General features: G+C 44.2%; 2 protein-coding genes across 5 annotated transcripts in view; both read left to right on the plus strand.

The window, feature by feature from the left end:
• The window catches only part of RNF135 (ring finger protein 135), a 223,936-nt gene that overhangs the window by 15,654 nt on the left and 181,741 nt on the right, over positions 1 to 26,541 (plus strand). The gene's annotated exons all lie outside the window — the stretch shown is intronic.
• RHOT1 (ras homolog family member T1) overlaps positions 131 to 26,541 on the plus strand; it is a 53,992-nt gene continuing 27,581 nt past the window's right edge. The window contains exons 1-9 of one of the 4 annotated variants that reach the window (XM_083727530.1): positions 131 to 469; positions 10,224 to 10,282; positions 12,009 to 12,090; positions 15,102 to 15,145; positions 17,023 to 17,076; positions 18,168 to 18,220; positions 19,221 to 19,329; positions 20,672 to 20,773; positions 24,076 to 24,174. In XM_083727530.1, the coding sequence (XP_083583656.1) occupies positions 433 to 469; positions 10,224 to 10,282; positions 12,009 to 12,090; positions 15,102 to 15,145; positions 17,023 to 17,076; positions 18,168 to 18,220; positions 19,221 to 19,329; positions 20,672 to 20,773; positions 24,076 to 24,174 (639 nt within the window). In that variant the 5' untranslated portion in view covers positions 131 to 432. The remainder of the gene's footprint in view (positions 470 to 10,223; positions 10,283 to 12,008; positions 12,091 to 15,101; positions 15,146 to 17,022; positions 17,077 to 18,167; positions 18,221 to 19,220; positions 19,330 to 20,671; positions 20,774 to 24,075; positions 24,175 to 26,541) is intronic. The other 3 variants (XM_083727529.1, XM_083727531.1, XM_083727532.1) reach the window with 3 other exon arrangements.

The following is a 26,541-nucleotide window of genomic DNA, read 5'->3' on the forward strand; positions in this document are numbered from 1 at the left end:
AAGCGGGGTACCGCCGCTCTAGGCTCATAGACTTGAAGGCGCCCGACGGCAACATACTGCACAAGGCCTTTCACCATAGAGCTCGGCATGGCTAGAGCGGCGACGCTCCCTCACGGCCCTCAGCGGAGGCATTGCGGCGGCCTCCAATGGCGGCCACCGGAAGCTCGGCCCCCTTTTCCTCCTGTCCGCCCTGTCAACTCTAGCCCGGCCGCCGGCGCCCCTCCCCATCTCTATGGGTCGCGGAGGGGGGGAAGGTTGCGAGCGGGGCGGCGGAGTCAGCGAGGAGCCGGTTGCTGGCTGAGGCGAGAGAGGGCGGGAGGTTTCAGCAGGCCGCGGGGCTCTCCGCCTTCCCCCTTCCCTCCCTTCGGCCTCATGTGAGCGGGGCCCCCGGCTTGCGAGGGCCCGGCGGGAGAGAGAGAGAGGAGCGGGGCGATGAAGAAGGACGTGAGGATCCTGCTGGTGGGAGAACGTGAGTTGAGGGGAGAGGGAAGGTCAAGGCTGTGAGGGGAGGGGGCGCGAGGGGGGGAGGAGGCGCAGGTCAACGGCCGCTTCTTCTCCCCCCCCCCCAATGGCCAGTAAACGGGGAGGGGGCGAAGAAGGGAGGGCGCTGCGGAGTTTGGGGCGCACGTGGTTTTTTATTTTTCCAAAAATCGTTTTTATGGAAGATTTTTCTGTCTTTCTGGGCAAGGGAAAGGTTTACCTTACTTAAGAGGGAGTCCAGGAAAACAGGCGCCTGGGACAAACGGGTGTATGTGTGTGTGTGTGTTTTGGGGGGTGGGGATATCTAAAAAGGACGGGAGGTGGGTTGGAATGAGCACGAAGGGAGGCTGAAGATGCAGAAAAAGAAAGTTTTGCAGGACTCGGGCAAGGACAGGATGAGGAGAGGCTGGTCAAATGGGCAGTGGGGGGGGTGGGAATGATGGCTGAGGAACAGGGCAAAAAGTGGGTGGCACATAAGGAGCATGGGCATGGCCGGCGCCCCGCTAAATCAATTAAATAAGTGAATAAAATGCTTAACCCAAAGTAGGAATCGTAGAAAGATGTTGGCGGGTTTTTCTGAGTGCTTGGGTTTCGAAAGAAAATTTAAAACAACTGCTGTTGAGACGTTTCATTCCGAATGTGTTAGTCAGAGCCAGACAGAGGAGGATGACAGGTGGGTGTCCTGCTGCCCCTCCCCAAAATAAATCCTGGAAGGAGACGTAAATAAAACAGTTGCTTTTATTTAGGACTTTTTTTGGGGTGGTTCACTCTTTGGAATTTCCAGGGCCTTAGCACAGTTGCTTTGCACACAGAAGATTGCAGGTTCAACTCCCAGTATCTTCTGGTACTGCTGGGAGAGGCCCCTGCCTGAAACTCGGGAGAGTCAGTCGGTGTAGACCAGGTGTGGGGAGCCTTTAGCCCTCCAGATATTTGCTGAACTACAACTCCCATCATCCCTTGCCATTTGCCATTGTTGCTGGGGCTGATGAGAGTTGTAGTAAAGCAATATCCCCTCACCCACCTTCCTGCTCCTGACCTAGGTGGACCAATGGCTTGAATCTGTACAGGGAAGCTTCCTATGTTCCTAAGTGTTTGGGAAGTGAATAATAATAATAATAATAATTTATTATTTGTACCCCCAGCCACTCTTCCATAGAAACCAAAAATACACTGAATGTCAGGTAGTTATTTATCGCTTTGACATCTGATGGGAGGGCGTTCCACAGGGCAGGCGCCACTACCGAGAAGGCCCTCTGCCTGGTACCCTGTAGCTTTGCTTCTCGCAATGAGGGAACCGCCAGAAGGCCCTCGGCAATGAGGGAACCGCCAGAAGGCCCTCGGCGCTAGACCTCAGCGTCCGGGCAGAACGATGGGGGTGGGGTAACCCTTTTACAATCTGTTCTACCCGCTGGGGGGGGGGGAAGACTAGTGTTTCAATTTTTACTTTGGTGTGGTGGGGCATTGTATTTATTTGTGTATTCCAGTGCTTCTTCTGTCTTCATATTCTTGCTGTGAGACCAAGCACCTTCAGTCAGTAGTGTCTTGTGAGGAAGTCTGACAGCAGTAATTCTTCGCAATATTCCTCACCAAGTTTCCTCTCCGATAGGTCAGCTGTCTCACACTGGGAAATATTGCTATAGATAGTCTTTTATTTGTTATTTAAACTTAGCCTTAGCTCAGTCTGTGATTTCTACCTGACACATTACTGACTCATGCTGAATCAAAATGCAGATGGTTATAAAGTTTGTTTGAAAGTGGCAGTCTGCTATGAGTATCCCTTCTGCTTAACAGCTGTCTTGAAAATTTGTGATTGATTTACTTTTAAAGCAGTTCCACAAACGTATGCAAATAAAGTCATGTTTCCCTGTGATAAAAAATATGTTATCTGCAAATAATGTATTCTTGTGAAGCTGTATAAGATAAACAGGCAGCATAACCAGTCCGTAGGCTAAACAGCTACTACCTAATGCTACTTTCCCTTAATGCAAGGGTTTCCTGACTAGTGCGCTATTTTAATTTGTTGCTTTTTGTGCTAATTTGTGAAGGATATTGGGAAAGTAAAAAATGGCACAACTATATATGACTTTGACTTACAATCCTCTGCATGTTTTCCAAGAAATAAACATGTCTGGCATTGTTCTGTGTATTAATGAGTCCAGGATGTGGGTGGGTGTATTGCCTTTGATTGTGAATTCATTCCTGAAATTTGATTTGAGGGACTAATATCAGGCAGTATTGCCTTCAAATTGCATTGTTATTTGTAGAATTATTCTTGAATTGTAAAGTTTGGAGTGCTCCTTAGAGCTCTCCTACTGTGATCTTGCGTGGGATTTGTAGATATGTAATGGCCTGCAGTATACACGCGCACTTTGATGTTCTGCTGTGGATTCCAGTTACGCTGGATTTCCATAACACATTAAGTTGTACCATGGAAAAGTCAAAACTTGCAGTTCTGCAATAAGCAGGTATATCTTTTGATATGATTTCCCCCTTTTGAATAATATGTATGACATGCAGTACATTCTACCTATTTCCCCCAGCTCTCCATATGCCCACACCGCATTTAAATATAACTTTAAATTTTTTATTATTATTTTTTCATTTTTAATGGCAACAATCTGTACTCATACTGAAGATAATTGAGATTCTGAGTTGTCTTGCTGGATATTTATTTGAATTCATATTGCACCCTATTCTGCAGACTTAAGATAAAAATGTAAATATAGCTCAAAATAATCTTGCACTTCTTCTTGACCAGTAGAAGCAGAGATGTAGAGCCCAGTCAGCTGAAGATAGTTGGCGTTTTAAGATTGTGAAAGGGCTGTGGGTGTGTTCCAGTTATTATTATTAAACTATATGCTGCTTTATGTAGAACATGACGTCTACTTAAAATGAGTTCTGGCATCATTGTATAGATGTGCTCACTTTTGGATGCAGTCAAACCAGGCATCATGTTATTTTCTTACAGCTGCTCTTTGGTTTTTGCTTGAGGATTAAAGTCTGCCTTGCCAAAAAGTGTGTGTATTATGTATCTTGAGAACGGCATTACGATACCCTTCCGTCTAGAAAACAGTTCCCTCCCCCCAATTTCAGTGCAGTTGTAGCTAGTTAAAAGTTTTGAACAAATAAACTTGCCTTCATATAAATGTACAAGCAACCTTTCTCTAAGTGAGACTTTAATGTACAGTTTCACCCCCTAAAGGCACCATTGGATTCAATCCCTGGTGTTTATGGCAGACTGTTATGGGATAACTTTACTTAGTTTAAAGGCAACAGGATTTTGAAATGGAAAAGGAACTGAGATTTACTGGTTGTGTGTGGTATTAAGCCGAATAATTCTTTATTTCACTATTACTGTTTCCTGGATAGAGAAGTTTTTAATGTTTGTTGTTTTATTATGGTTTTAGATTTGTTGGAAGCTGCCCAGAGTGGCTTGGGCAATCCAGTCAGATGGGAGGGATAAAAATAATAAAATTATGATGATTATTACTGAAATTGAGGTATTCAGCTATATTACTAATCCAGATTTTCAGGGACACCGTTTTTGTGTGGTTTGTGATTGAAATAAGTAGGAGTATGTATGAACTGTTAAAGATGGGTAGTTTCTAATGTCTGATGTTTTATTGTGTTCTTAATATTCTGTTGGGAGCCGCCCAGAGTGGCTGGGGAAACCCAGCCAGATGGGTGGGGTATAAATAATAATAATAATAATAATAATAATAATAATAATAATAATTACTACTACTATTATTAATGGGACGCGGGTGGCGCTGTGGGTAAAACATCAGTGCCTAGGACTTGCCGATCGCATGGTTGGCGGTTCGAATCCCTGCGGCGGAGTGCGCTCCCGTTGTTCGGTCCCAGCGCCTGCCAACCTAGCAGTTTGAAAGCACCCCCGGGTGCAAGTAGATAAATAGGGACCGCTTACCAGTGGGAAGGTAAACGGCGTTCCGTGTGCTGCGCTGGCTCACCAGATGCAGCTTGTCATGCTGGCCACACGACCTGGAAGTGTCTCCGGACAGCGCTGGCCCCTGGCCTCTTAAGTGAGATGGACACACAACCCTAGAGTCTGTCAAGACTGGCCCATACAGGCAGGGGTACCTTTACCTTTACCTTACTACTATTATTTATACAAAGCTGACATCAAGAGGAACTTGCCCAACTCTTAGCTACTGTTTTCCCATTGTAAGGAGTTTTAACATCCTACTGCACCAGTTTTGGCTATCAAATACAAAATGAATAGTGTGATTATTTCTAGCAGCAGGGTGACCCTTTTTAGAGGTCCGAACAAAGGTGCCATATATTAAAAATCATTTTGAATCTCCTGTTAAGATAGTAGCAATTTTCCATCACATTCATCCTGTGAGGTCACAAGTGAGAATTCTGCAGATAGCACTCTGGACGGATCATATGCACTTTCAGCACATCGGACCCTTTGCATAGCATATAACTTCTATGGTGTTCGGCCAGTGTTGGCCCTGTATTCACCCGCAGTGCATTACAGATAGGAGCAGTTATGGGGTTGCCGTGGGTGGTGCTGTCTGTCTACAACACGTATGGTTTTTCAGGAACTTATTCCTGTTTTCATACTGAACCTTTAAAAAACAAACAACGCTTGCCTCACATCTCTGTAACCTGTGATAAGGAGAAACCTCTGTCTGAATACTCAAATGAGTTCAGGCCCCCTGACTTGCACCATGTTTTCATTTCAGGGACCTTCTCTTACTTCTTTTTTGGCGATAAAGTCTTTGTTTTGGTGGGGGAAGGGAGAACAAGATGGCCATTAAACTTCAGTAATTTGCAGGAAAACTCCAGAATGCTATTTTAAGTGGCATGATGAAGCAGGCTTTTCTGCCGTACATGAAAACACAAAAAGTAGGTTAAATACCACACCGCCATAAAGCTCTGAGGTGTAACACTAATTGGTATATATAAAGCTGTTTCCCCAGAGTTAAAATAGAATCAAACAAGCAAATTCTCAGTCCAGGTTTAAGAAGTAGTACTGGAGCTCTTCATGCGTAGACAAAAGTGTCCCAAAGTAACAGCCATAAAAGATCACCTGAATTAAAACTGGTGGCATATATCAGCATAGGAGGATTGCCTCAATTATCCCTTGCTTTGCTTTCATCCTCTCCCTCATTTCCCCAAAACCACAGGGAAACATTCTGAACCAAATAAAAAATGATGCATTATGCAACATAGACAAACTGCGTTTGCCTAATGTTGCAAGCGCTTAAACCTTCTCCAAATCCGGCATAAAGGCTAAAGACGCACTTTCTACACAGGGGATAATGTCCTATATGAGTCTGCTTTTGAGAAAACAAACAGCAAGAGATTCCCCCCCCCCCCCAGCAGCAACAGGTTTTGTATAAAAAATCATTGGGGGGGGGGGGGACAACAGTTAGAATTGCAGAAGTCTTGTTAAGTACTGCTTGTAATTCATCTTGAACACCTGAACACCTTTTGGGCAGAACAGCTAAAACATTTTTTGGGGGGAGGGGAGAGCCATTCAGTTGCCTTCTTTCCCCTACTGAAGCACATCTCACTCTGTACCCTTCTGCCCTTCACGTTTGCCAGATCATGACTGGAGGGGGTTAAATTTGGTCTTTTGGGGTCTGTGTGTGAGAGCCTAGAGGCTTTCTACATAAAACAGAGGCTTCTGTGGCCAACTCCCATCTGATAGACTCTTGTGCACTTGGCCTAAGTGTACATATTATTTTGTATCCTGGTGGTTCTCCTACTTTTCCAGTATTCTCTAATAGCCATAGTTGATGCTGAGTTTATTTCTGCAGCTGTGACGCATAGCATTGTTGGTGAACTCCATAAAATTCGCACCAAGGCTTCATGACTACATGCTGCATTTGCTTAACTTTTGTACATTGCTGGATTTTGTTGAAATAGTGTTTCTAGAAACAGTAAATGCTACCAGTATAAAGGGAGTTGGGCCCAAAAAGGGAGTAGTAAAAGTTTAGCTGAAGAACTCATCCTGTAAGTATTGTTTAAGGGTAAAGGGACCCCTGACCATTAGGTCCAGTCGTGGCTGACTCTGGGGTTGCGGCGCTCATCTCGCTTTACTGGCTGAGGGAGCAGGCGTACAGCTTCCAGGTCATGTGGCCAGCATGACTAAGTTGCTTCTGGCAAACCAGAGCAATGCATGGAAACGCCGTTTACTTTCCCGCTGAAGCGGTACCTATTTCTCTACTTACACTTTGATTTGCTTTCGAACTGCTAGGTTGGCAGGAGCAGGGACTGAGCAACAGGAGCTCACCCCATCGTGGGGATTCGAATTGCTGACCCTCTGATTGGCAAGTCCTAGGCTCTGTGGTTTAACCCACTGTGCCACCTGTGTCTCTGCAAGTCTTGTTATCAGCATTCAAAATAGGCCAGGCGTATTTTACACCTGACTATCTGCCACTTTGCAACCAAGTGAAGATGCATGCCTGGGGAACCTTGGATCTGGACTGTTTCACACACTAGCAACACATCCTGTAGAATTCTGGCTGTTCCATTTTATCTGCACCATCAGAATTAATTTCAGGAACCAAAAAGCCATATTGAAAAATGCAACTTTCAAGGCATCTAGCTCCTAAATGGCAGCTAGGTGTTCCGTTTTGGCAACTGTAAGCCTAGCGTAAGGAACCATTTGGCCGTTAGCTCATATATCTGAGTTTCTGACACTGCTTGTTATGTAGGTCTCTGTGGCTCCATGTTCGAAATAAGGAACTACTGATTTGTGAAGAAAGCTCTCTATTCCTGACCTATTATAGTTCACGTTTGCAAATTTAAAGCTGACCTGCTTTCTTTTTTTCCAATAGTCTTCCATTTTTCTGTGCTACTTCACCTTTTTTTCAAATTAATGCAGCCTTTTTATTATAGCATCCTTTTAAAAACATGGATCAAATCAAATGTGTTCCAGAAACATGGCGCATTTCCAGGCACAAAATCTGCTCATCCTCTTAGTGTTTCTGATAAGAAAAATGTGTTGACCTGACTGAATAAGTACTTGAGAAACTAGCTGCCTTACTTGTCTGGGGATCTAACATCTGGTTCCTAATGGGTGTCTAGGAATTTAATTGAAAGAAATTTGAGAAGATGTAGCTCTGAAGGAGACTGACATTGCTGAAGGAAGGAGAGCAGATTAGGCAGTAGTGTGAGAAGCAGGGGCATTCCCCACGCCTGAAGAGAGAGAGGATCAGATTTTAGGAAAGGGGGGTAGAAATGGTTAAGAAGCAGCAGCAGGGCAGATCTTTATTGGAGACCCGAGGTGGAAAAAGCTGTGTCACCAGGGATGGGGGCAGAGTAATGCCTTTAAAGAAGGGATGTGGAATTTGTAAGCCTCCAAATATTGTTGGACTACAACTCTCATCATCCCTGACTAGTGGGCTTGCTGGGTGGGGCTGATGGAGTCCAACACAGGTTTTCCATCCCTGCTGTGAAACAATGGAGGAGAAGATGCCTCCAAGGCATAGCTCTGCATTTGCCAGCAGTAAGGACAGCTGGAATGGGAGGTTTCAGGCAAAGCTCTGTGTTGTTTGCTTTTCATAATTCTATATTGAAAAGTTTATGAATTACTTTGAGTTGATTTTGTGGCGATTTTTGTAACCTAATGCTTGGTTCAATAGTACTTTGGGCCAGGATATAATTAACTACCTAACTATCCCTGATACTGTGATCCTAGCCAATCCCAAAACATAATGTAATTGATGCCAAAATTCATTGTGAAGATTTTGCTGAAAGAAGCTTTTATTTAAACTCGAAAGGCAGCATCAGCTGAGAGGCACGTGCTGTAATCTTCTGGCGAAATATCACACAGGGAGGATAAATGTTGGTAATAGAGAAGAATTGCACAAGATTCTTTAGAGGAGAAAGTCCATACTGTACAAAGATATTACTCCCGAAAGTATTAAAGGTAAAGGGACCCCTGACCATTAGGTCCAGTTGCAGATGACTCTGGGGTTGCGGCATTCATCTTGCTTTATTGGCCGACGGAGCCGGTGTACAGCTTCCGGGTCATGTCACCAGCATGACTAAGCCGCTTCTGGCGAACCAGAGCAGTGCATGGAAACACCCTTTACCTTCCTGCCATAGCGGTACCTATTTATCTACTTACACTTTGTCGTGCTTTCGAACTGCTTGGTTGGCAGGAGCAGGGACTGAGCAAAGGGAGCTCACCCTGTCGCGGGGATTCGAACTGCCAACCTTCTGATCAGCAAGCCCTAGGCTCTGTGGTTTAACCCACAGTGCCACCCAAAAGTATTATGAAGCTCCAAATATTTGTTGTCTTAAAAATTACGATTCAGTTAAAAGTATAGAAATCATATAAAGGTCAAATGGGCCATGGAGTTGTCTGTGCCTTCTAACTATCACTGTGTTTCCTACACTAAGAACAAAAACTAATAATACAGTGGTACCTCTAGTTGCCAACACGATCTGTTCCTGGGTGCCGTTCGCACCCCGAAAAGTCCGCAACTAGAGCGGTGCTTCTGTGCATGCGCAAAGCGCACAGAACGCTTCTCACACGCGGCGAAACCCGGAAGTATAGACTTCCGGGTTTGTCACGCTCGCAAGCTGAAAAGAAGCAGCATGAACCTAATGCAACATGAGGTATGGCTGTAATACACCAAGAAATCTGAATTCTGTTACTTGTTTGGATTGTGCAAATTATGCAAGCTGCACAATGCCTTGGTTAGCATGATTCTGAATTTTTAATTTTTAATTAATAACTCTGTTTTTAGCTGGAGAAAGAATGAGCTATCCAGGGCATTGAAGCCCCACCACTGGAAAGCGTATTTTAGAACCTCTTTGCCTTCTGAGACTTCGTCAGGTGGTATCCACATACTTTCAAGCTTATCTTGGAAATTCAAAGACTAAAATACAAGTTGTCTCCCCCCACACACACTTCGCCATTTCATCAAATGAAGATTGAGATGCTGAGAAAGCTGAATTCTGCACCCAAGCCACATTTTGCCCTTTCTCTGCTTGTGCAAAATGCTACAGAACCAGTTTTGTTCACAGCCCTGTTAGACATCCAGAAACTGGGACTCATCCTGTCCTGGTTGTGTGGAAGTCTTTGTGTTGAAACATGCATCGTGACATGACAAGGGCTTTCTAAGTATCTGCCTTACTGTCACGTTCTAAAAAGAGTCAAAATTCTGGACACTTACCCTGGTGTATTTCTCACAGGATTTGTTCAGGTTTGGTTCTGCTTATTGTTAAAGTTTAACTTTCTGCCAAAATACAATAATATGCCATTTGTTGAAAAGCCATTTACTCCATTCTCTAGTGTTGGAGCAGGCAAAATTTAATTTCTGCAAACCTGAAGACAGGGCTGGTCACTATCCCTGAAGCCAAGTAGACTTCAAAATAGTCACTCAGTAAGACAAACTCTAATTTGTCAATTGTTAAATTAAACTCAGAACTCAGGGAATGCGAGGGTTTTGTTCTTGACAGAGTAGTGTTTGTTTTATACTCAAGCAGGAATGTTTCTTTCTTTCCCATGTGATGCTCTGTTTATGTGAATTGTGCTAAGGCACCTAGAAATCATCCATGCCCCCTGTTCATTTTATTTTTGTATCTGTCACTTAAAAAGAAGAAGAATCTTTTCTTCAAGCAGGGCATGTCTACACTACAGATTTGTTGCTGGTCAGTTCAAATAAAACTTCATGTTACTCTGGCCTTCTGCCAAAATAAGATGTGTGGTTATGGAAATCCTCTGCTAATTTGTGTGTGTTCAAATTTCACAGCCAGAGTTGGGAAGACGTCACTTATTATGTCTCTTGTCAGTGAAGAATTTCCCGAAGAGGTAAGATGTGTTTATTTTAGGTATCTATATATTTCCCGAGCAACAGCGTTCTCTGGGTGTGTTGCAGTTTCATGAACAGTTTGCATGATAATCAACAATTCCATTAGGAAAAGATTGTGTTTTTTTAAGTCCCATAAAAGAAGTAGAAAAATCATAAAATCAAACAATGCATTATGCAGTTACCTCAGGTTACATACGCTTCAGGTTACAGACTCCGCTAACCCAGAAATAGTGCTTCAGGTTAATAACTTTGCTTCAGGATGAGAACAGAAATCGTGCTCCGGCGGCGTGTCGGCAGCAGGAGGCCCCATTATTTAAAGTGGTGTTTCAGGTTAAGAGCAGTTTCAGGTTAAGAACAGACCTCCGGAACGATTTAAGTACTTAACCCGAGGTACCACTGTATTGTTTTTATGGAATCTGAAGGATTGAAACTGGAGATCTGCCCACACAATACAGTTGTGGTAGAAGCTGACATTTCCCCGAAGGGGCAGATGAACTTTGTTGATGACGGGGGGAGTTGGCATGGAAGACTGAACAGGTAAGGGGCAGGTGGCAGAAAACGAGGCAGAGACACCTTCAGTTCCACTCACGGATGATGATGTGAACAGCCTTCGCTTCCTTTTTTTGCCATCTCCCCCTGTGCTACAGCCAGGTACAAGGGGAAGGTTGTTTGGGAAGCTCTGAGGATGGGGCAAAAATGTCAGCTTCCACAAGCTCTCAGTCAGATACCCAGACCCAACTCTGCTTTTCTTCTCTCTCCTCTGCAAACACCTAAAACTGTAGCATAGGTATTAAACTATGTTTTAATAAATATTAGTAGCTGTCAGAAGGATGTTTGCAAACACAAAGCAAAATAGAATGCAAAGGACTTTATGCCATTAGGGTGCACTGCTACTGTTTTATGCATTTCAAGTTGATTGTTTGTCTGCTGGCAATCGATTTCATTCACCAGCCTGCACGGTGATACTAGTATAATTCCCATTAGGATAAAATCTGTCAGCATGCTGGGTTGAATGAGCGCCAGTTCACCCAAGCATTTGCTGAACTTTCACTACCCAGCTTTTAGTGATGACTTTTATTGACTGGTTTTTGCTATCATGGATGGGGGTTGCTGATGTAATTTGGTTTTTTAAAAAATGTATCATACTTTGTTCTTTTAATGTGTTTTTGTTCTGATATTTTCTTGTACAGCACCCTGAGATTTCTTCAAAAGAAGGGCAGTATATAAATTCTGTAAATAATAAATTACATGGTGATATAGAGGTGGTGAAAGACTTGGAAGAGTCACTGACTGGTCTGAGAACAGCATTATTGTGATCCATCCTGTTGCTCAGTCCAGACTAATGAAGAAAACAGCCAGTATGCTAAATATTTAGTGGGATTTCATAGCTCAGTCCTGTTTATCGTGACGTTCATTGATCAGGGAGATACATAGCAAAAATACTTCAAACTGATTCATAGCTGAAGTTTATGTGTAGAAACCATGAAATGAATTTAAAATATATTGGACTATTCATTACAAAGTGTTCAATTTCAAAACCTGGCTTTGGCAAAATATGCAAGTTCTTGGAATTTCCTTGATGGAGGCCGTAAAACCATGCAAGTGTTAAGGAACTGAAATATGTTAGCTAAATTTCCGTTTGCTTCAAAGGTTTCTGATTGTATTTATCAAGTTTTCTTTGACATTTGGGCTAGTTTCAAGAATGCTTCTTTTTCACAAATGCAGGTTCCTCCACGAGCAGAAGAAATCACCATTCCAGCTGATGTTACCCCAGAGAGAGTGCCAACCCATATAGTGGATTATTCAGGTAATGGATCTGATGATTTGACAGATTTATAAAACGAAAAGGTGGTGGGAGAGAGAGAGAGATCACAATATAATTGACTGACACTATAAAGAAAGATGGTGAAAAGTACATTTACAAGACAGAGAACTAAAGAACCAAGAAACTTCCTCTGCCTATCAACACATAAAATAGGACATAGGCTCCCTGCCTCTTTAGTTCATGCATCCTTCCACTGATAAACTAATATCCCAAACACTCCCATGATCCCCACAAACACCACTTTTTTCCTTATTAACACCCATATAACCCAGCAGATGGAAAATGCTCAATGTTTTAGCCAGGGGCTAAAAGGCCTTTATTCAGATGTATGAAAAGATACCTGGCTTAGGTGTACATTTTGTATTGTTATTAAACCCATCTTTAGTTGTGTTTTTTTACTGGTTTTAAAACTCTCTTAGCTGTTTTTATAAATCTCTTTGAAATGTGTTTGGAAGACAGTTCAAAAATTCTTGTTGTTGTTGTTGTTGTTACATAAATGGAAGTAGTCGCTTAGATACCCTGAAATGTGGTTTGTGCTCTTTGGAAGCTGCCTGTAGTCATGCGGTAGTTGAGATGGAACATCTTGGGCAGGAAGATTGCTGAGAAGGCTCCTGGTAACTCTTAGAGTATCTTCCAGGTATAGAGTGCCTGGCTGCTTCTCTGCCTGCCTGCAGCTACCAAGGCACCTGGTATTTAAGATGGATTTAATGTACATCTGGCTAGGTGCAGAACTGCATTAGCTTCTGCCAAATACTTGGAGTAAAGCAAGTGTGTGTTTTTAATTGGTTGAATAGCAATGCTTCCTATTTGTACATGCACTGTAAACCCTTGTGCTTTATTGAGAGAAGTGGGTGGTATCCAACTAACTCGTTGCATCAGCGCAAGGATTTTCACTAGCGCAACAGAACCCTCCGCCCGGCACGCCCTCCTCAGATCTGCTCTTGAGGTTTGGAAGAACCCTGGGAACAGATATAGGTGGATGCAGGAGATAAAAGTTACATTGCCCAAGAGGAACATGTTCTTTGGATACCGCACAGTGTTTCCATTCTAGCAGTGCTCTGACAACTATATTGTCTCATCACGGGAGTGTTTGAAGTGAGAGAATTTATGGAGCAGTTCAGCTCTCAGCCATCTTAGCAGGATTTCCATCCTTGCTTTTTGTCTGAGTGAAGCAAGCCCTTGTGTTTAGCTTAACTGTTTTGGTGTTCCATTTATAGGATCATTTGTACTCCGGTAACTATTTGAATAGTGACGGATAAGAATGAAATTTAGCAGGTTCTGAAAAGCGTGGAGGATGATGCAAAATTCAAAGCAGCGTGATCCTTCCATGGAAACATCAGAATGAAAGTTGAGGTGCACATGTACAGAGTACCATCCTGTGAATCAAGGACTAACTTTACGCTCTCCCTTGTTCTCGAGGAGGGCCAGCTGTATATATGTAAATGGAATGGAATAACTTTTTGGCTATAGCTAAAATTCATTATCTGGCTACATGCGAAAGTGTTCTCAAGCACTGTGGTTAGCTAGTTTTAAAGGTATAGCCCTGCTATAGATAATCACAAGTTTCTGTGTCACCACCCCCAGCAGTACTTGGGGGCCCAGTGTGAGGCTTACAGCCTAGCCAGGATTATGTAGGACTAACTGAGATGCCTTAAAGCTATGGCTTTGCAAATCCCAGTGTCCAAACTTGTTCCAGTTAACCATGCAAACAGAGCTTTTGCCTGACAGTTTTCTTGAACTTGTAAAGTTTTCGGTTGTCTTTCCTATACGGTCATACCTTGTGTTACGAAAGCTTCAGGTTACGTGTTTCGGGTTGCGGACCGCGGGAAACCCGGAAGTTCCGGAACGGGTTACTTCCGGGTTTTGCCGCTCGCGCATGCACAGAAGCGCTAAATTGCGCCGGCGCTTGTGCAGACACGGCGCTTCAGGATGTGAACGCTTTGGGTTGCGGACATGCCTCCATCACAGATTATGTCCACAACCCGAGGTTCTACTGTACACTTCATTTCCAAAACTCAGTGCCGTGTTCAAGCAAGAAAAACAGGCGATTCTTCCCCATCTGTATCAGCATTGCTCTTAAGATGGTATTCAGAAAAACACATCTTAGAAACTGCTTTGGAGATTGTGCTGCAAGAATTCTTTTCTCTGTGACATTCTTTCCTAATGACAGTATATACTTTTCATTCTCATCTAAATTATTTTTCACTTCCATGTGATTTCCCGTGGGAGCTGAAGGCTAAAGAGCATGTAGCCAAGGATATTTCCATGTTTTTGGATGACACCACACAGGAAGAGTGCCCCAAGTCTTTATTTTAGAAGAAGAAGAGGAGTTTGGATTTGATATCCCGCCTTTTACTCCCTTTAAGGAGTCTCAAAGCGGCTAACATTCTCCTTTCCCTTCCTCCCCCACAACAAACACTCTGTGAGGTGAGTGGGGCTGAGAGACTTCAAAGAAGTGTGACTGGCCCAAGGTCACCCAGCAGCTGCATGTGGAGGAGCGGAGACGCGAACCCGGTTCCCCAGATTACGAGACTACCGCTCTTAACCACTACACACCACACTGGCTCTCTTGTGCAATGAAGCTGTGAGATAAAACATGCACATTTTAAATAGTAAAACTGCCGTAAATTCACATATATTCATGGCTGTGTTGCAAAACAGTAGTAAAATTGCTGTTGCTTTCTGAAAAAATCCTCTTGCATAATGTAGCCACAAACATTGTGAAAACTACTAAAGAAAAAAGAAGAAGTAAGAAACCTGGTCTTTCATTAAAGATGGCCTGAGGAGATGATGGTATCTGCTGGAGGCGATATAAAACTTTTAAAGAAAAGTGAATGTGTCAGCTTTAGACAGAATGCATTTTTAACTGAAAACTTGATTCCGGTTGGCAAATGCTTCTCCACTTAATTAGCAGTTTTCATATACCTCATTGATTGAATCATCACCCTCACAGAGCAAACGAACAATAACCAAACTTCTCTTGTTTCGCACAGAATCCGAACAAAGTGACGAACAGCTCCATAATGAAATATCGCAAGTGAGTCAAATGTGCCTTTTGCGCCGAAATGCTTTGTTTTATGTTTGCCTTGTAAAACAGTGTCAGGGTGAAATTATTTCCAACTAAGAAAGGCTAGACTGACTTTAATTTATTCTGGAGTCATTCAAGGGCATAGCTCTCTGAGCACAGGTGTGGGGAATTGGTGTAGCCTGTAAAATAACAGGTGACTGATGTTTATTTTATTTTTTTGTATATGTGCGGTGTAATGTTCATAAGATTGCATAAGTTGATTTCTGCAGAGAATGATCTAGTTACCTTGCAAAACCTCAGACCACGGGTAGGCAGACTAAAGCCCGGGGGGCAGATCTGGCCCAATCCCCTTCTAAATCCGGCCCCTGGACTGTCCGGGAATCAGCGTGTTTTTACATGAGTGGAATGTGTCCTTTTATTTAAAATGTATCTCTGGGTTATTTGTGGGGCCTTCCTGGTGTTTTTACATGAGTAGAATGTGTGCTTTTATCTAAAATGCATCTCTGGGTTATTTGTGGGGCATAGGAATTCGTTCTTTTTTCAAAATATAGTCCGCACCCCCAAGGTCTGAGGGACAGTGAACCGGCCCCCTGCTGAAAACGTTTGCTGACCCCTGCCTCAGACTGTAAAATGCTCTCCTTCACTATCTCCAGCCATTGGGTTAGTTCACTGGTAACCAACGTGGGGCCTTCGAGATGGCCAACAACATTGGCCATACAAGCTGGGGCTGGCAGGAGTTATATTCCAGCAATATCTGGAGAACACCATGTTGGCTGTGTCTAGGCTGAAAACTGAAATGCCTTGATTGAGGCCAGCTGTTGGATCAAGTCAAGTCCTCAAAGCTCTATCTTTTATTTTTAAAAAATTCTTTCCTAACCTATAAGCCAGAACCATGCAAGAAGTAATCTCTGGCGTTTTCCATTTTTTACCGCGTGAACATATTGGCTTGGATCCAACAAGCTGTGAGCAGAATTTTCTCACTGCCTGCCCACACCATTGCTCCTAAGGTTTGGGACACACCCCATGTGGCATAGGATACGAGTGTGTGTAAAATAGCTCAGTTGATAGAGCATGAGACTCTTAATCTCATGGTTGTGGGTTTGAGGCCCATGTTGGGCCAAAGATTTCCTATATTGCAGGGGGTTGGACTAGATGACCCTCACGGTCCCTTCCAACTCTACAGTTCTATGACACACCGATTAGGGCTTTCCTATGCACAAGTACAACTGCCTTCTGCTTGAGCTATTGCTCTGTGGGATCCAAACCAATAGGCATAAGAAGCAAGCCTTTTCTCTTAGTCACAGCTAACCCAAATGCTAGTGTGAAAAACATACTTTCCTCCTTCATAGAACATCTTTTGGATAAATCTTTGCAAAACCCTTTGGAAGAAAAAGTCCTTCCCATCAGCTTTTTTTTGTGCTGACTTAAGCGTTGAAGGAAGCACATGCTTGAGATCCATAAACAAAAGATAAATGCAATTAATGGTGTTTCTGGCCTAATTTAGGCAGAATAATCTTGCTGCAACAGAGTGCAAGATTCCTCCACCTCATCTTGGGTGATTCCCTACCTCTGGCTTTCTCTTATGACTTTCTGTGGATGCAAGGCATTGCAGGGGACTGGACAGGAAAGGAAAGATTGGTTTTGCAGAGTGGTCTTCAACTCGCACAACATTCACTACAGCCCAATATGCAGATAAATGCATATTGTCTATTTGTGTCATCTTGATTTTACTTGTCGACTGAATCATATTCATAAGTAAACCTCTACTTACAGTTACACAGCTTTTACCATTTCCACCCGTAATGTATGCTAAGATTTGTTCTTCTAGGTGCTAAAACCTCGGAAAACCTTACTGTCCTCATCTGGCTATTTCTTCTCTGTTCCAGGCGAATGTAATCTGCATAGTATATGCAGTTAACAACAAGAATTCAATTGAAAAGGTATGAGGAAAGCATTTTTGTTGCGTTCTAGCTGGTGTTCATGACGTAGCCGACCCCTTGAATGTGCAAGTTTATATTTAAGGCGTCCAGATTCTCATTTGGAAAAGCTTTGAATGTCAAGACGTGGTTTATCTGAATATGCCAAATATCCCCCCCAATACAGCATTTTCAATCTTGCCAAGTACATTACAACTGCCTTGGTGCATTGGCCTCTTCCTCCTGTCCTTACATTTAAGGAAGGGTGTGGGGGATAGAAAAAGCTAGCATTTTTGTAACCTGACTGCATGAACATTCTGCATTAGAAGGGAAGGACTCCCAACTTCCAAAACACTGAAATAATGATAAAATGCACTGAAACACAAGTTTCTCTGGGTGGAGAGTGACTACGTTTCTGTGCTTCTTTGAGTTTCCTGTTGTGGGGTATGCTATTTGACTTGCTTTTCCATTCTTCTGGTGTTTCCACAGTATTCTGGGAAACTTTAGTAGTATTTATCATTTCTGTCAAAATTAAATTCCAAAAATCTTGCACCAGCTAGCATTCCCACCATAAATGCTAATACAGTGGTACCTTGGGTTACATATGCTTCAGGTTACAGACTTCGCTAACCCAGAAATAGTACCTCGGGTAAAGAACTTTGCTTCAGGATGAGAACAGAAATCGTGTTCTGGCTGTACGGCAGCGGCGGGAGGCCCCATTAGCTAAAGTGGTGCTTCAGGTTAAGAACAGTTTCAGGTTAAGTACGGACCTCCGGAACGAATTAAGTACTTAACCCGAGGTACCACTGTACGTACCAAATTTACTGCAACCCCTCCCGCAACTGGGCAATATAGAAGAAAACATTTTTGACATTTGTGATACCATCTGTATAATACTTTTAAAGCATTTTCCATTTAAAAACTGGAAACGGTTTTTTAGGGTCAGGATTCCCAAATTTTATTCCAATTCTTGGGAGGAATTTGTCTGCCAGTCTTTTCAAGGGGTTCCAATACTCATTGAATCCAGAAAGCATGTGGTAAAGCATTAGTTTCAGGTTGAATGTAAATAACGGCCCAGTCTAATATTATTAATTAACACTAATTTTTTGATTTAGGTAACAAGTCGATGGATTCCTCTCATTAATGAAAGAACAGACAAAGACAGCAGGTACATAAGTTAAAAACAATATAAATAGATTAATGCAAATCTGAGACTGTTTTACAAGCTTTGCTGAAGCAAAAAGTATCAGTATGATATAAGGCCTAAACACTTACTGCTTAAACACTCATGATCTACTTTATGTGGCGTTTATACTGTATTTGTCTTTTATTATTTGGGCGATTGTTGTTATGAGCGTAATATTTATAGTCTCTGGCGAGCTGCAGCGTTCTGACAATTATTTATCTAAGGGCGATAGATGCTTCACAAAACACTATTTCTTTAAACCCAAATAGTTAAACTGTTACGCTATCTGAAGAATAGTGTTGGAAGCTGAAATTGCAATTGTGTTTCAGAAGAAGGTTGATGATAAATTCAAATTATCTTCTAAACATTTAATAATAATAATAATAATAATAATAATAATAATAATAATAATATAATATATTTATTGTCATTGCCCCCTCTCAGGAAGCTGTTTTTAAGTTTCCTAAAGTTTTAAAAATGACATTTTCCAATTAGCTTGTACATTATATGGGGAGACTTTGTGAATATGCTTAGTACACTGGGTACTTTAGTGAATGTATAGTACATGAATTTGTACAGAGGTTACTTGAAATTTCAAGGCTGCCTTGTTTTTAATTATTGTGCACTTAATTCATTTTTTGATACACACTCCGGAGCTCTTGGCTTTGAGGCCACCTGCTGTAAAGAACTTCAAAGTGAAGTCTTTTATGACTTAGGTTTAGCAGGCATTGTAATTTTCATTAGCTAACTGGTTTGCTAGTCATAAATATATTTCCAAGAGAAATCAGAATCTTCAATTTTACAAATGCTTGCTCTGGAAGAAGACCCAGTTTTACTCAGACTTGTTTCATTTTTACCAAATCGAAACACAAACCTGCTTATATTATAGTTCAGTGGACAGTCATAGTGATGGAGGTATTATAAGGTGCCAAATAACTGCTATTATATTTGATTGCGAAAACTTTTCTCAACTTATTTTCAGGCTGCCTCTTATACTAGTTGGGAACAAATCAGATCTGGTTGAATACAGTAGTATGGAGACGATCCTTCCCATTATGAACCAATATACAGAGATAGAAACTTGCGTAGAGGTAAACAAAAGCTTTTTCTTAGCATTCACAGTGGCTTAGTGGTTACATTGTTAACTTTAATAAGATTTGTTCACTTTAATACAGCTTTATTAAAGTGGTTTCCCACGCTCCATAGCCAGTGCTCTCATCAAATTCTTATATTTCTGCAATTCATGTTATTGTTAACTTCTAGTTACGTTCCAATTCTTATAATAATCACTTAGATAACAGCTGCATTCTTTATGATTTCTATTTGTGTTGTTACATTATTTAACTTTTGATAGGATTTCAAGTGAAAAGAGCTCTAACTCTTTTTAACCTGTGTGTGTCAGTCTAATATGTCCCACTTCTGTTTCTCTTGGCCTCTTGCAACGCCCTTGAAATTCTTCCGCTGCTATTGTTGTCCTCCCAGTATAGCTCAGGGCTATACTCACATTTGACAATGCCAAAATGGAGCCTTATCTTCCTCTTTCCCACACCACTCCCCTTTCCCTGGGTGTCCTGTCACTTTTTTCTATAAACCGTGATAGAAGGGCCTGTTCATAGGCCCATGACAGAACTTTTACATGACGTTTAGCACATGCTGGTTTATTTCCATCAATCGCTCTGGGAAATTAAGACAGTTGTGTGACTGGGGGCCTCACCAGCACTAGGCTTCGCAGTGCACCCAGGAGGCTTAAAAGCAGAATTAAAGGGTCCTTTAGAATGGTACCTGTGCAGGCCTGTACACAACGTCTCTCGGCTGCCCACCTCCAATATTTGCTCCAGTGGGTTGCATGAGCAGAAATCTGCTTGTGCAACCTTGGATTCCACCACCCCCTCAAAAAAAAATGTTTCCAAACGGGAGAAAGGGCCAGGAGATTTTGAGGACCATTTTAAAAGACCGGAGCCATCACCACCTCTGGGCCCTCATCTCAGTTTTTTTTATTGATGTGAGTTGCTTTGGGGATGATATTGGCATTAAAATAATGTAGCGTGGAATTAAAGCTGCCTTGATGCTATGTTTAGTGTCTCTGTATTCTTACAAAGTCCGTTATTTATTTCAAGTATTTATAAACCCACTTTTCAATGTAAACTAACATTTTAAGCTGACGGTAAAACCATAACAGCTGGTTAAGGCATCTGTAAATAAAACGGATCAGTCAACTAATTTTAACAGCATGAAAGCAGCATTAGAACACACAAGATAAAACAGCAGTTAAAACCATTCAATGTAAAAAATAATCCCATCAGGACCTGAGTCAATAAAATGTAGAATATTCATTGCTTGGCCAAAGAAAACAGCCTAGTGCATATGTGCTAGGATTTCCCTCTGCTTCTGTATTAAGCTGACAAGACTCATAATTTCATTTCCCCCCTCTAGTGCTCAGCCAAGAACTTGAAGAACATATCCGAACTATTTTATTATGCGCAGAAAGCTGTTCTACATCCTACAGGACCCCTTTATTGTCCAGAGGAAAAAGAGGTATTTCGCTGCTTTTGTGTTATAAAATCAGCATTGCGGGTAATATAGCCTAAAGTTTCTGCACCAGCACAGTCCTTTCTGTCTCCAAAAAGAGCACTTTGGTATTCAGAGTGTATATCTCAGTGTTGTAAAGCTAAAAGATGCACCTGTTGGAGTTCCCAAATCTTTGCTATCCTCTGCTTTTGTTTTGAGGCTGATATTCGTTTAGTGTGAAGTTGATATTGGGGTAGCCTGGGTCGAGGTATTCCAGGAAAAATTGTCAGAGGAGATACAGCAGTGGGAATTGGACAGGCCATGCTAAGAGAAGAAACATTAAATATCTTGGGGCTTTCTGGTTGCTCTCCCAATCCAAGGGAGATCCAGGTTGCTGTGTCCCAGTTTTAGAGATTTTGTTCTCCTGCCCATATTTCTGCCCAACACTCTCCCCTCTTGAATTCAAGAATGCCCCAGATTGATAGTTCTTTCATGTCATAGTAGGTCGTGCTTGCTCGTGTGTGTGTGGTGTGTGTGTTTGGGGCAAGATGAAGGTGATCTGAAGGTGGAGGACAGAGCCACAACTTCGTAGGGTTTTAGACAGGCACTCAGTCTGTGGTAGATTGGCTAGAACGGCCTGCCCTCAGAGACTGATGGATCCAGCTGGTTTCCTGATGGCTCTTGGAGAGTTACATGCTGGGGCCAGTCCCATTTGAAATCGTATTTGATTGCTGAGATGAAGGAAAGCCAGTCTAGGTGACCAACACAACTGTCCTTAAATGCCTTCTCCCCTTTGATAGAGCTTGTCTGGCTTCTTGGTTTTCTGAAGAACTAGGTCTGATGAAATGACAGTAATGGATGGTAATAATACAACAGCAGTGAATACAAATATCCATATCTTCTGGGTGTTATGTTTAGGAGATCTGAATCCCTGAATAAGACATTCAACAGCTATCATTCTCAACATTCAGGTGCTCCAGTGTTTCACAAATCTAAGGGCAGAATACAAACGTAGAAATAACTTTAAAATTGAAGATTGTAATTCCAAATGGGGCTTAAGTCAGTTTTGACAAAACAATTCAATTTTGGCCTGTAGTTGTTGCTGTGAGTCCTACCAATACTGGGGTGGGGGGGGCACTTGTATAATTTTGGGGCCTAAGTCACTGCGTTAGCAAGCCTTGAAAATTGTGTTTGCATTCAAAAAGGCCCTAGTCATAAATAATTTTCTTCCAAATGGAATGTTAGTCAAAATTGACTTAAGCCCCTTTTGGAATTAAACTCTTTAATTATAAAGCTTATCTGTTTTAATCCTAACAAGGCTTAACACTGCTACCATGAAAGCTCCTACTGATCTTTGTTCTTGAGTTGATGAAGAAAGGGATGGATAATGATCAGTCCTCCAGTTCTTCAGCATGTTTCTCAGTCCAAGCTTGTTACAGGCAAAACGTTCATTTACACACAGAGAGAGAAAATGCTCAAATATTTATATTTATATGCCCAATCCTGAAGATTACCGTATTTTTCGCCCTATAAGACGCACTTTTTCCCCTCCAAAAATGAAGGGGAAATGTGTGTGCGTCTTATGGGGCGAATGCAGGCTTTCGCTGAAGCCTGGAGAGCGAGAGGCGTCGGTGCGCACCGACATCTCTCGCTCTCCAGGCTCCAGGAAGCTATCCGCAAGCCTTGCACGCCCGGAGGGAGTTCCCCCGGGCGCGCAAGGCTTGCGGGCGGCAGCCTGCAGCGCGGAGCACGGGGCGCCCTCCGGAGGACGCCCAGTGCTTCGCGCAGGTGTCCGCTAGCCTTGCGCACCCGGGGATCTCCCCCGGGAGCCGAAGGCTTGCGGGCGGCAGCACGGGGCACCCTTCGGAGGCCGCTCCGTGCTCCGCGCAGGTGTCCGCTAGCCTTGCGAACCCGGGGATCTCCCCCGGGAGCCGAAGGCTTGCGGGCGGCAGCGCGGAGCACGGGGCACCCTTCGGAGGCCGCCCCGTGCTCCGCGCTGGTGTCGGCAAGCCTTGCACACCCGGGGGATCCCCCCCCCCCCGTGAGTGCAAGGCTTGCGGGCGGCAGCCGGGAGCACGGGGCGCCCTTCGGAGGACGCCCCGTGCTCCGCGCTGGTGTCGGCAAGCCTTGCGCACCCGGGGGATCTCCCCCCGAGAGCGCAAGGCTTGCGGGCGGCAGCTGGCAGTGCGGAGCACGGGGCGCCCTTCGGAGGCCGCCCCGTGCTCCGCGCAGGTGTCCGCTAGCCTTGCGCACCCGGGGATCTCCCCCGGGAGCCAAAGGCTTGCGGGCGGCAGCGTGGAGCACGGGGCACCCTTCGGAGGCCGCCCCGTGCTCCGCGCTGGTGTCGGCAAGCCTTGCGCACCCGGGGGATCTCCCCCCGGGAGCGCAAGGCTTGCGGGCGGCAGCCGGCAGCACGGATCACGGGGCGTCCTTTGGAGGCGGCCCCGTGCTCCGCGCTGGTGTTGCCCAGCCTTGCGCACCCGGGGGATCTCCCCCCGAGAGCGCAAGGCTTGCGGGCGGCAGCGCGGAGCACGGGGCGCCCTTCGGAGGCCGCCCCGTGCTCCGCGCAGGTGTCCGCTAGCCTTGCGCACCCGGGGATCTCCCCCCCGTGAGCGCAAGGCGTGCGGGCGGCAGCCGGCATCACGGATCAGTGCTCCGCGCTGGTGTTGGCAAGCCTTGCGCACCCGGGGGGCGCATGGGGTGCCCTGAAACAGAGGGCTCCCCATGCTGCGGACTGTAGCCTGCCGCCCGATGCGCGGGGCGCCCTGAAGCAGAGCGCCCCTCGCGCCAGGCAGACATGGGCCAGCCCCACAAGCTCGGGGGACAGCGGGGAGGCGCAGCACTGCCATCCCACTGTTCCCCGACCTGGTTTTGGGGGGGGAAATAAAGGAAATTTTTTTCCCCTTTATTTCCCCCCCCAAAAGTAGGTGCGTCCTATGGGACGGAGCGTCCTATGGGACGAAAAATACGGTAATTAGTAGCTTTCCCCATTCTAAAGATGTGCTGCAAAAGACCCACAGCAAAACAGAATGGCAGTTCCACCACTTTACAAGTCTGCTTTAAGATATCAAATATTTGCGTTTAAAATAAAGTCTTGGGGGGGGGGGATACTTCCTGTCTCTTGCACTGCTCTCTGTCCCTCCTTTCCTTTTCCTAGCATACACAAACAGAAAAGAAACAGGGTGTGCAGAGTTTTGTTAGAATTCTGTTCCATTTTTTAAAAAAAAAAACACACACCAGGGTTTAGGGTTTTCCTATTGAATAAAAAAAATGGCAGGCTTTCCAGAATAAAAAGAAACCCCACTTCTCGCTTTTTTCTTGATCTGTAGATGAAGCCTGCCTGTATAAAAGCACTAACTCGGATCTTCAGGATTTCCGATCAGGATAACGATGGCACCCTTAATGATGCAGAACTCAACTTCTTTCAGGTACCTCTCTTCTCCTTCTGTTGCCTGCTGCGTTTCATCTGTGGCTGTTATCTCTGTCCTAAGGAAAGCAAACCAGCCAGTTCCAGTGGTGTAATTTTAATGCATTCCTTTCCACCCCAAAGTGGAAAACATTCCTGCTCACAGGAGGCAGAATCCAGTCCTTTATGCTTCACGAGGTGCTGCTCCAGAGGTCTTCATGAGGTGCTGCTCCCCCAGCCTTACGGGAAGGCTTTTGCCAGGAGGCAGAGCAGATCTCTGGCAGGACAGGAGAGAGGAGAAGCCTGCAGCATTTGGGATCCTGTCCGCTGTCTTTCTCTTCTGGCAGAGAGAGAGAGAGAGATAGCGGGGGGGGGGGGGGATACGATAGCGAGGAGAGGTGTCACTCTTCCATTTCCTAAGCCCGCCTCTCCAGCAAAAATTTCAGCCTGTGTGAGGGGATTGTTTAGCAGCAGCCAGATCGGGAGAAAAGCAGTACAGTGGTACCTCAGGTTAAGTACTTAATTCGTTCCGGAGGTCCGTACTTAACCTGAAACTGTTCTTAACCTGAAGCACTGCTTTAGCTAATGGGGGCCTCCTGCTGCTGCCGCGCAGCCAGAGCACGATTTCTGTTCTCATCCTGAAGCAAAGTTCTTAACCTGAGGTACTATTTCTGGGTTAGCGGAGTCTGTAACCTGAAGCGTATGTAACCTGAGGTACCACTGTAGATGTGGAAAATGTAGAGTCGCACCTCGGGTGTCTGGAATGGGAGCTTTCGGGTTCTTTCGGCGTCGTTTTTGTTTTCCCCGCTGCCCATATGAAGGAAAGGAGGAAATGCAGAATCTAGGGGTTTTGAATACCTGTGATTGAGCAGGAGCCTATCCGGCAAAAACAAAAAGTAGCATCAAAGGAAGATTTCTCTCCATCTGCTTTCTCACCTATGGGATCTCTGCTTTCCACCTCTGGAAGAAAACGACTGTAAGACCATAAAAATGGTCCATCTGGAAAACGTTAATCACCCCCTTTCCCAGTACTACTGCTATCAAACTTATAGCCTTCCCCCAACTCAGATACTGTACCCCACCTTCAGATATGTTTTATCCTGTTGATGTTTTATTGTGTTTTTAATATTCTATTGGGAGCCGCTCAGAGTGGCTGGGGAAACCCAGCCAGATGGGTGGGGTAACAACAACAACCACCACCACCACCACCACCACCACGAAAAATGGGGACAGCCATTCAGAGTCCCAGGATTTCTCTGTCTCCGGAAACAGAGCTGCACACTCTGACTTTGCTTCTGTTGCCTCTGCATGAAAATGACAAGCTTTGCCTGCCCTCAGTATTGTGTATGTTCGTGCTTCCTCCTGTGGAGAGGCAGGGAGAAAATAACAGGGCTCTGGGTGTGCCTGATTTGAGTGCTTTCTGCTGGGAGACAGAGACAGAGAGAGATTGAGAGAGAGAGAAACAATACATAGGTGTCCAACTGCAACAGAACGCCGTGGGGCAGAATCCATTCACATGCAGAACTCTGAGCTCATGCACATTACCTTGGATCCAAACTACCATCCATAGGCAGGATGGCATCTTCAGTCTTTGAAGGGTTTATGATCTATCCGAGGAATGCCAGCAGCAGGGGAAGGGAAAAGAGGTTTGTTTTTTTAACTGATCCCCTCTCACCCTGCAACCCCACCCACACCGCCCTGGAGGATTGGGGGACCCCCTGGAACTGTGTGGAAGGCCATGCTGGTGGGATGGTGAACTGGCAAGTCTTTTCCCTCTCTGCCAGCAGGGGCATCCCTTGAACAGAACTGCCTTTAGGAATGGAGTTTGGATCCAACCCAATAAGCTATTTTATCTTGTGAATTGCTCTGAGACCTGTGGGTATAGGGCGGTAATTAAATTATAAATGCAGTAGTACCTTGGGTTACAGACATTTCAGGTTACAGACTCTGCTAACACAGAAATAGTACCTCGGGTTAAGAACTTTGCTTCAGGATGAGAACAGAAATTGTGCTTCGGCGGCATGGCTGCAGCAGGAGACCCCGTTAGCTAAAGCGTGCTTCAGGTTAAGAACAGTTTCAGGTTAAGAACGGACCTCCAGAACGTAATAAGTTATTCACCCGAGGTACTACTGTATAGATATAGATATAGATATAGATATAGATATAGATATAGATAGATACATGTGGTCATCAAATGAAATTTTATTTGCCCCCAAGCCGCTGCTTAGCTACAAGACTGGCTTAGAAACCGTGATCTTGTTTCTGAGCCTGTAGCCATTGTTGGCATTATGCATTCAAACACCTTCTGCTACTGCGGGATCTGGTAGCTTGCTTGTTGGTATGAAAGTTGGGGTTCTAACATGAGATCATGGGCTATAGTGAAATGTTC

The sequence above is a fragment of the Podarcis gaigeae genome, assembly GCF_964106915.1.
Source record: "Podarcis gaigeae genome assembly, chromosome: 2".
Taxonomy (NCBI): Eukaryota; Metazoa; Chordata; class Lepidosauria; order Squamata; family Lacertidae; genus Podarcis; species Podarcis gaigeae.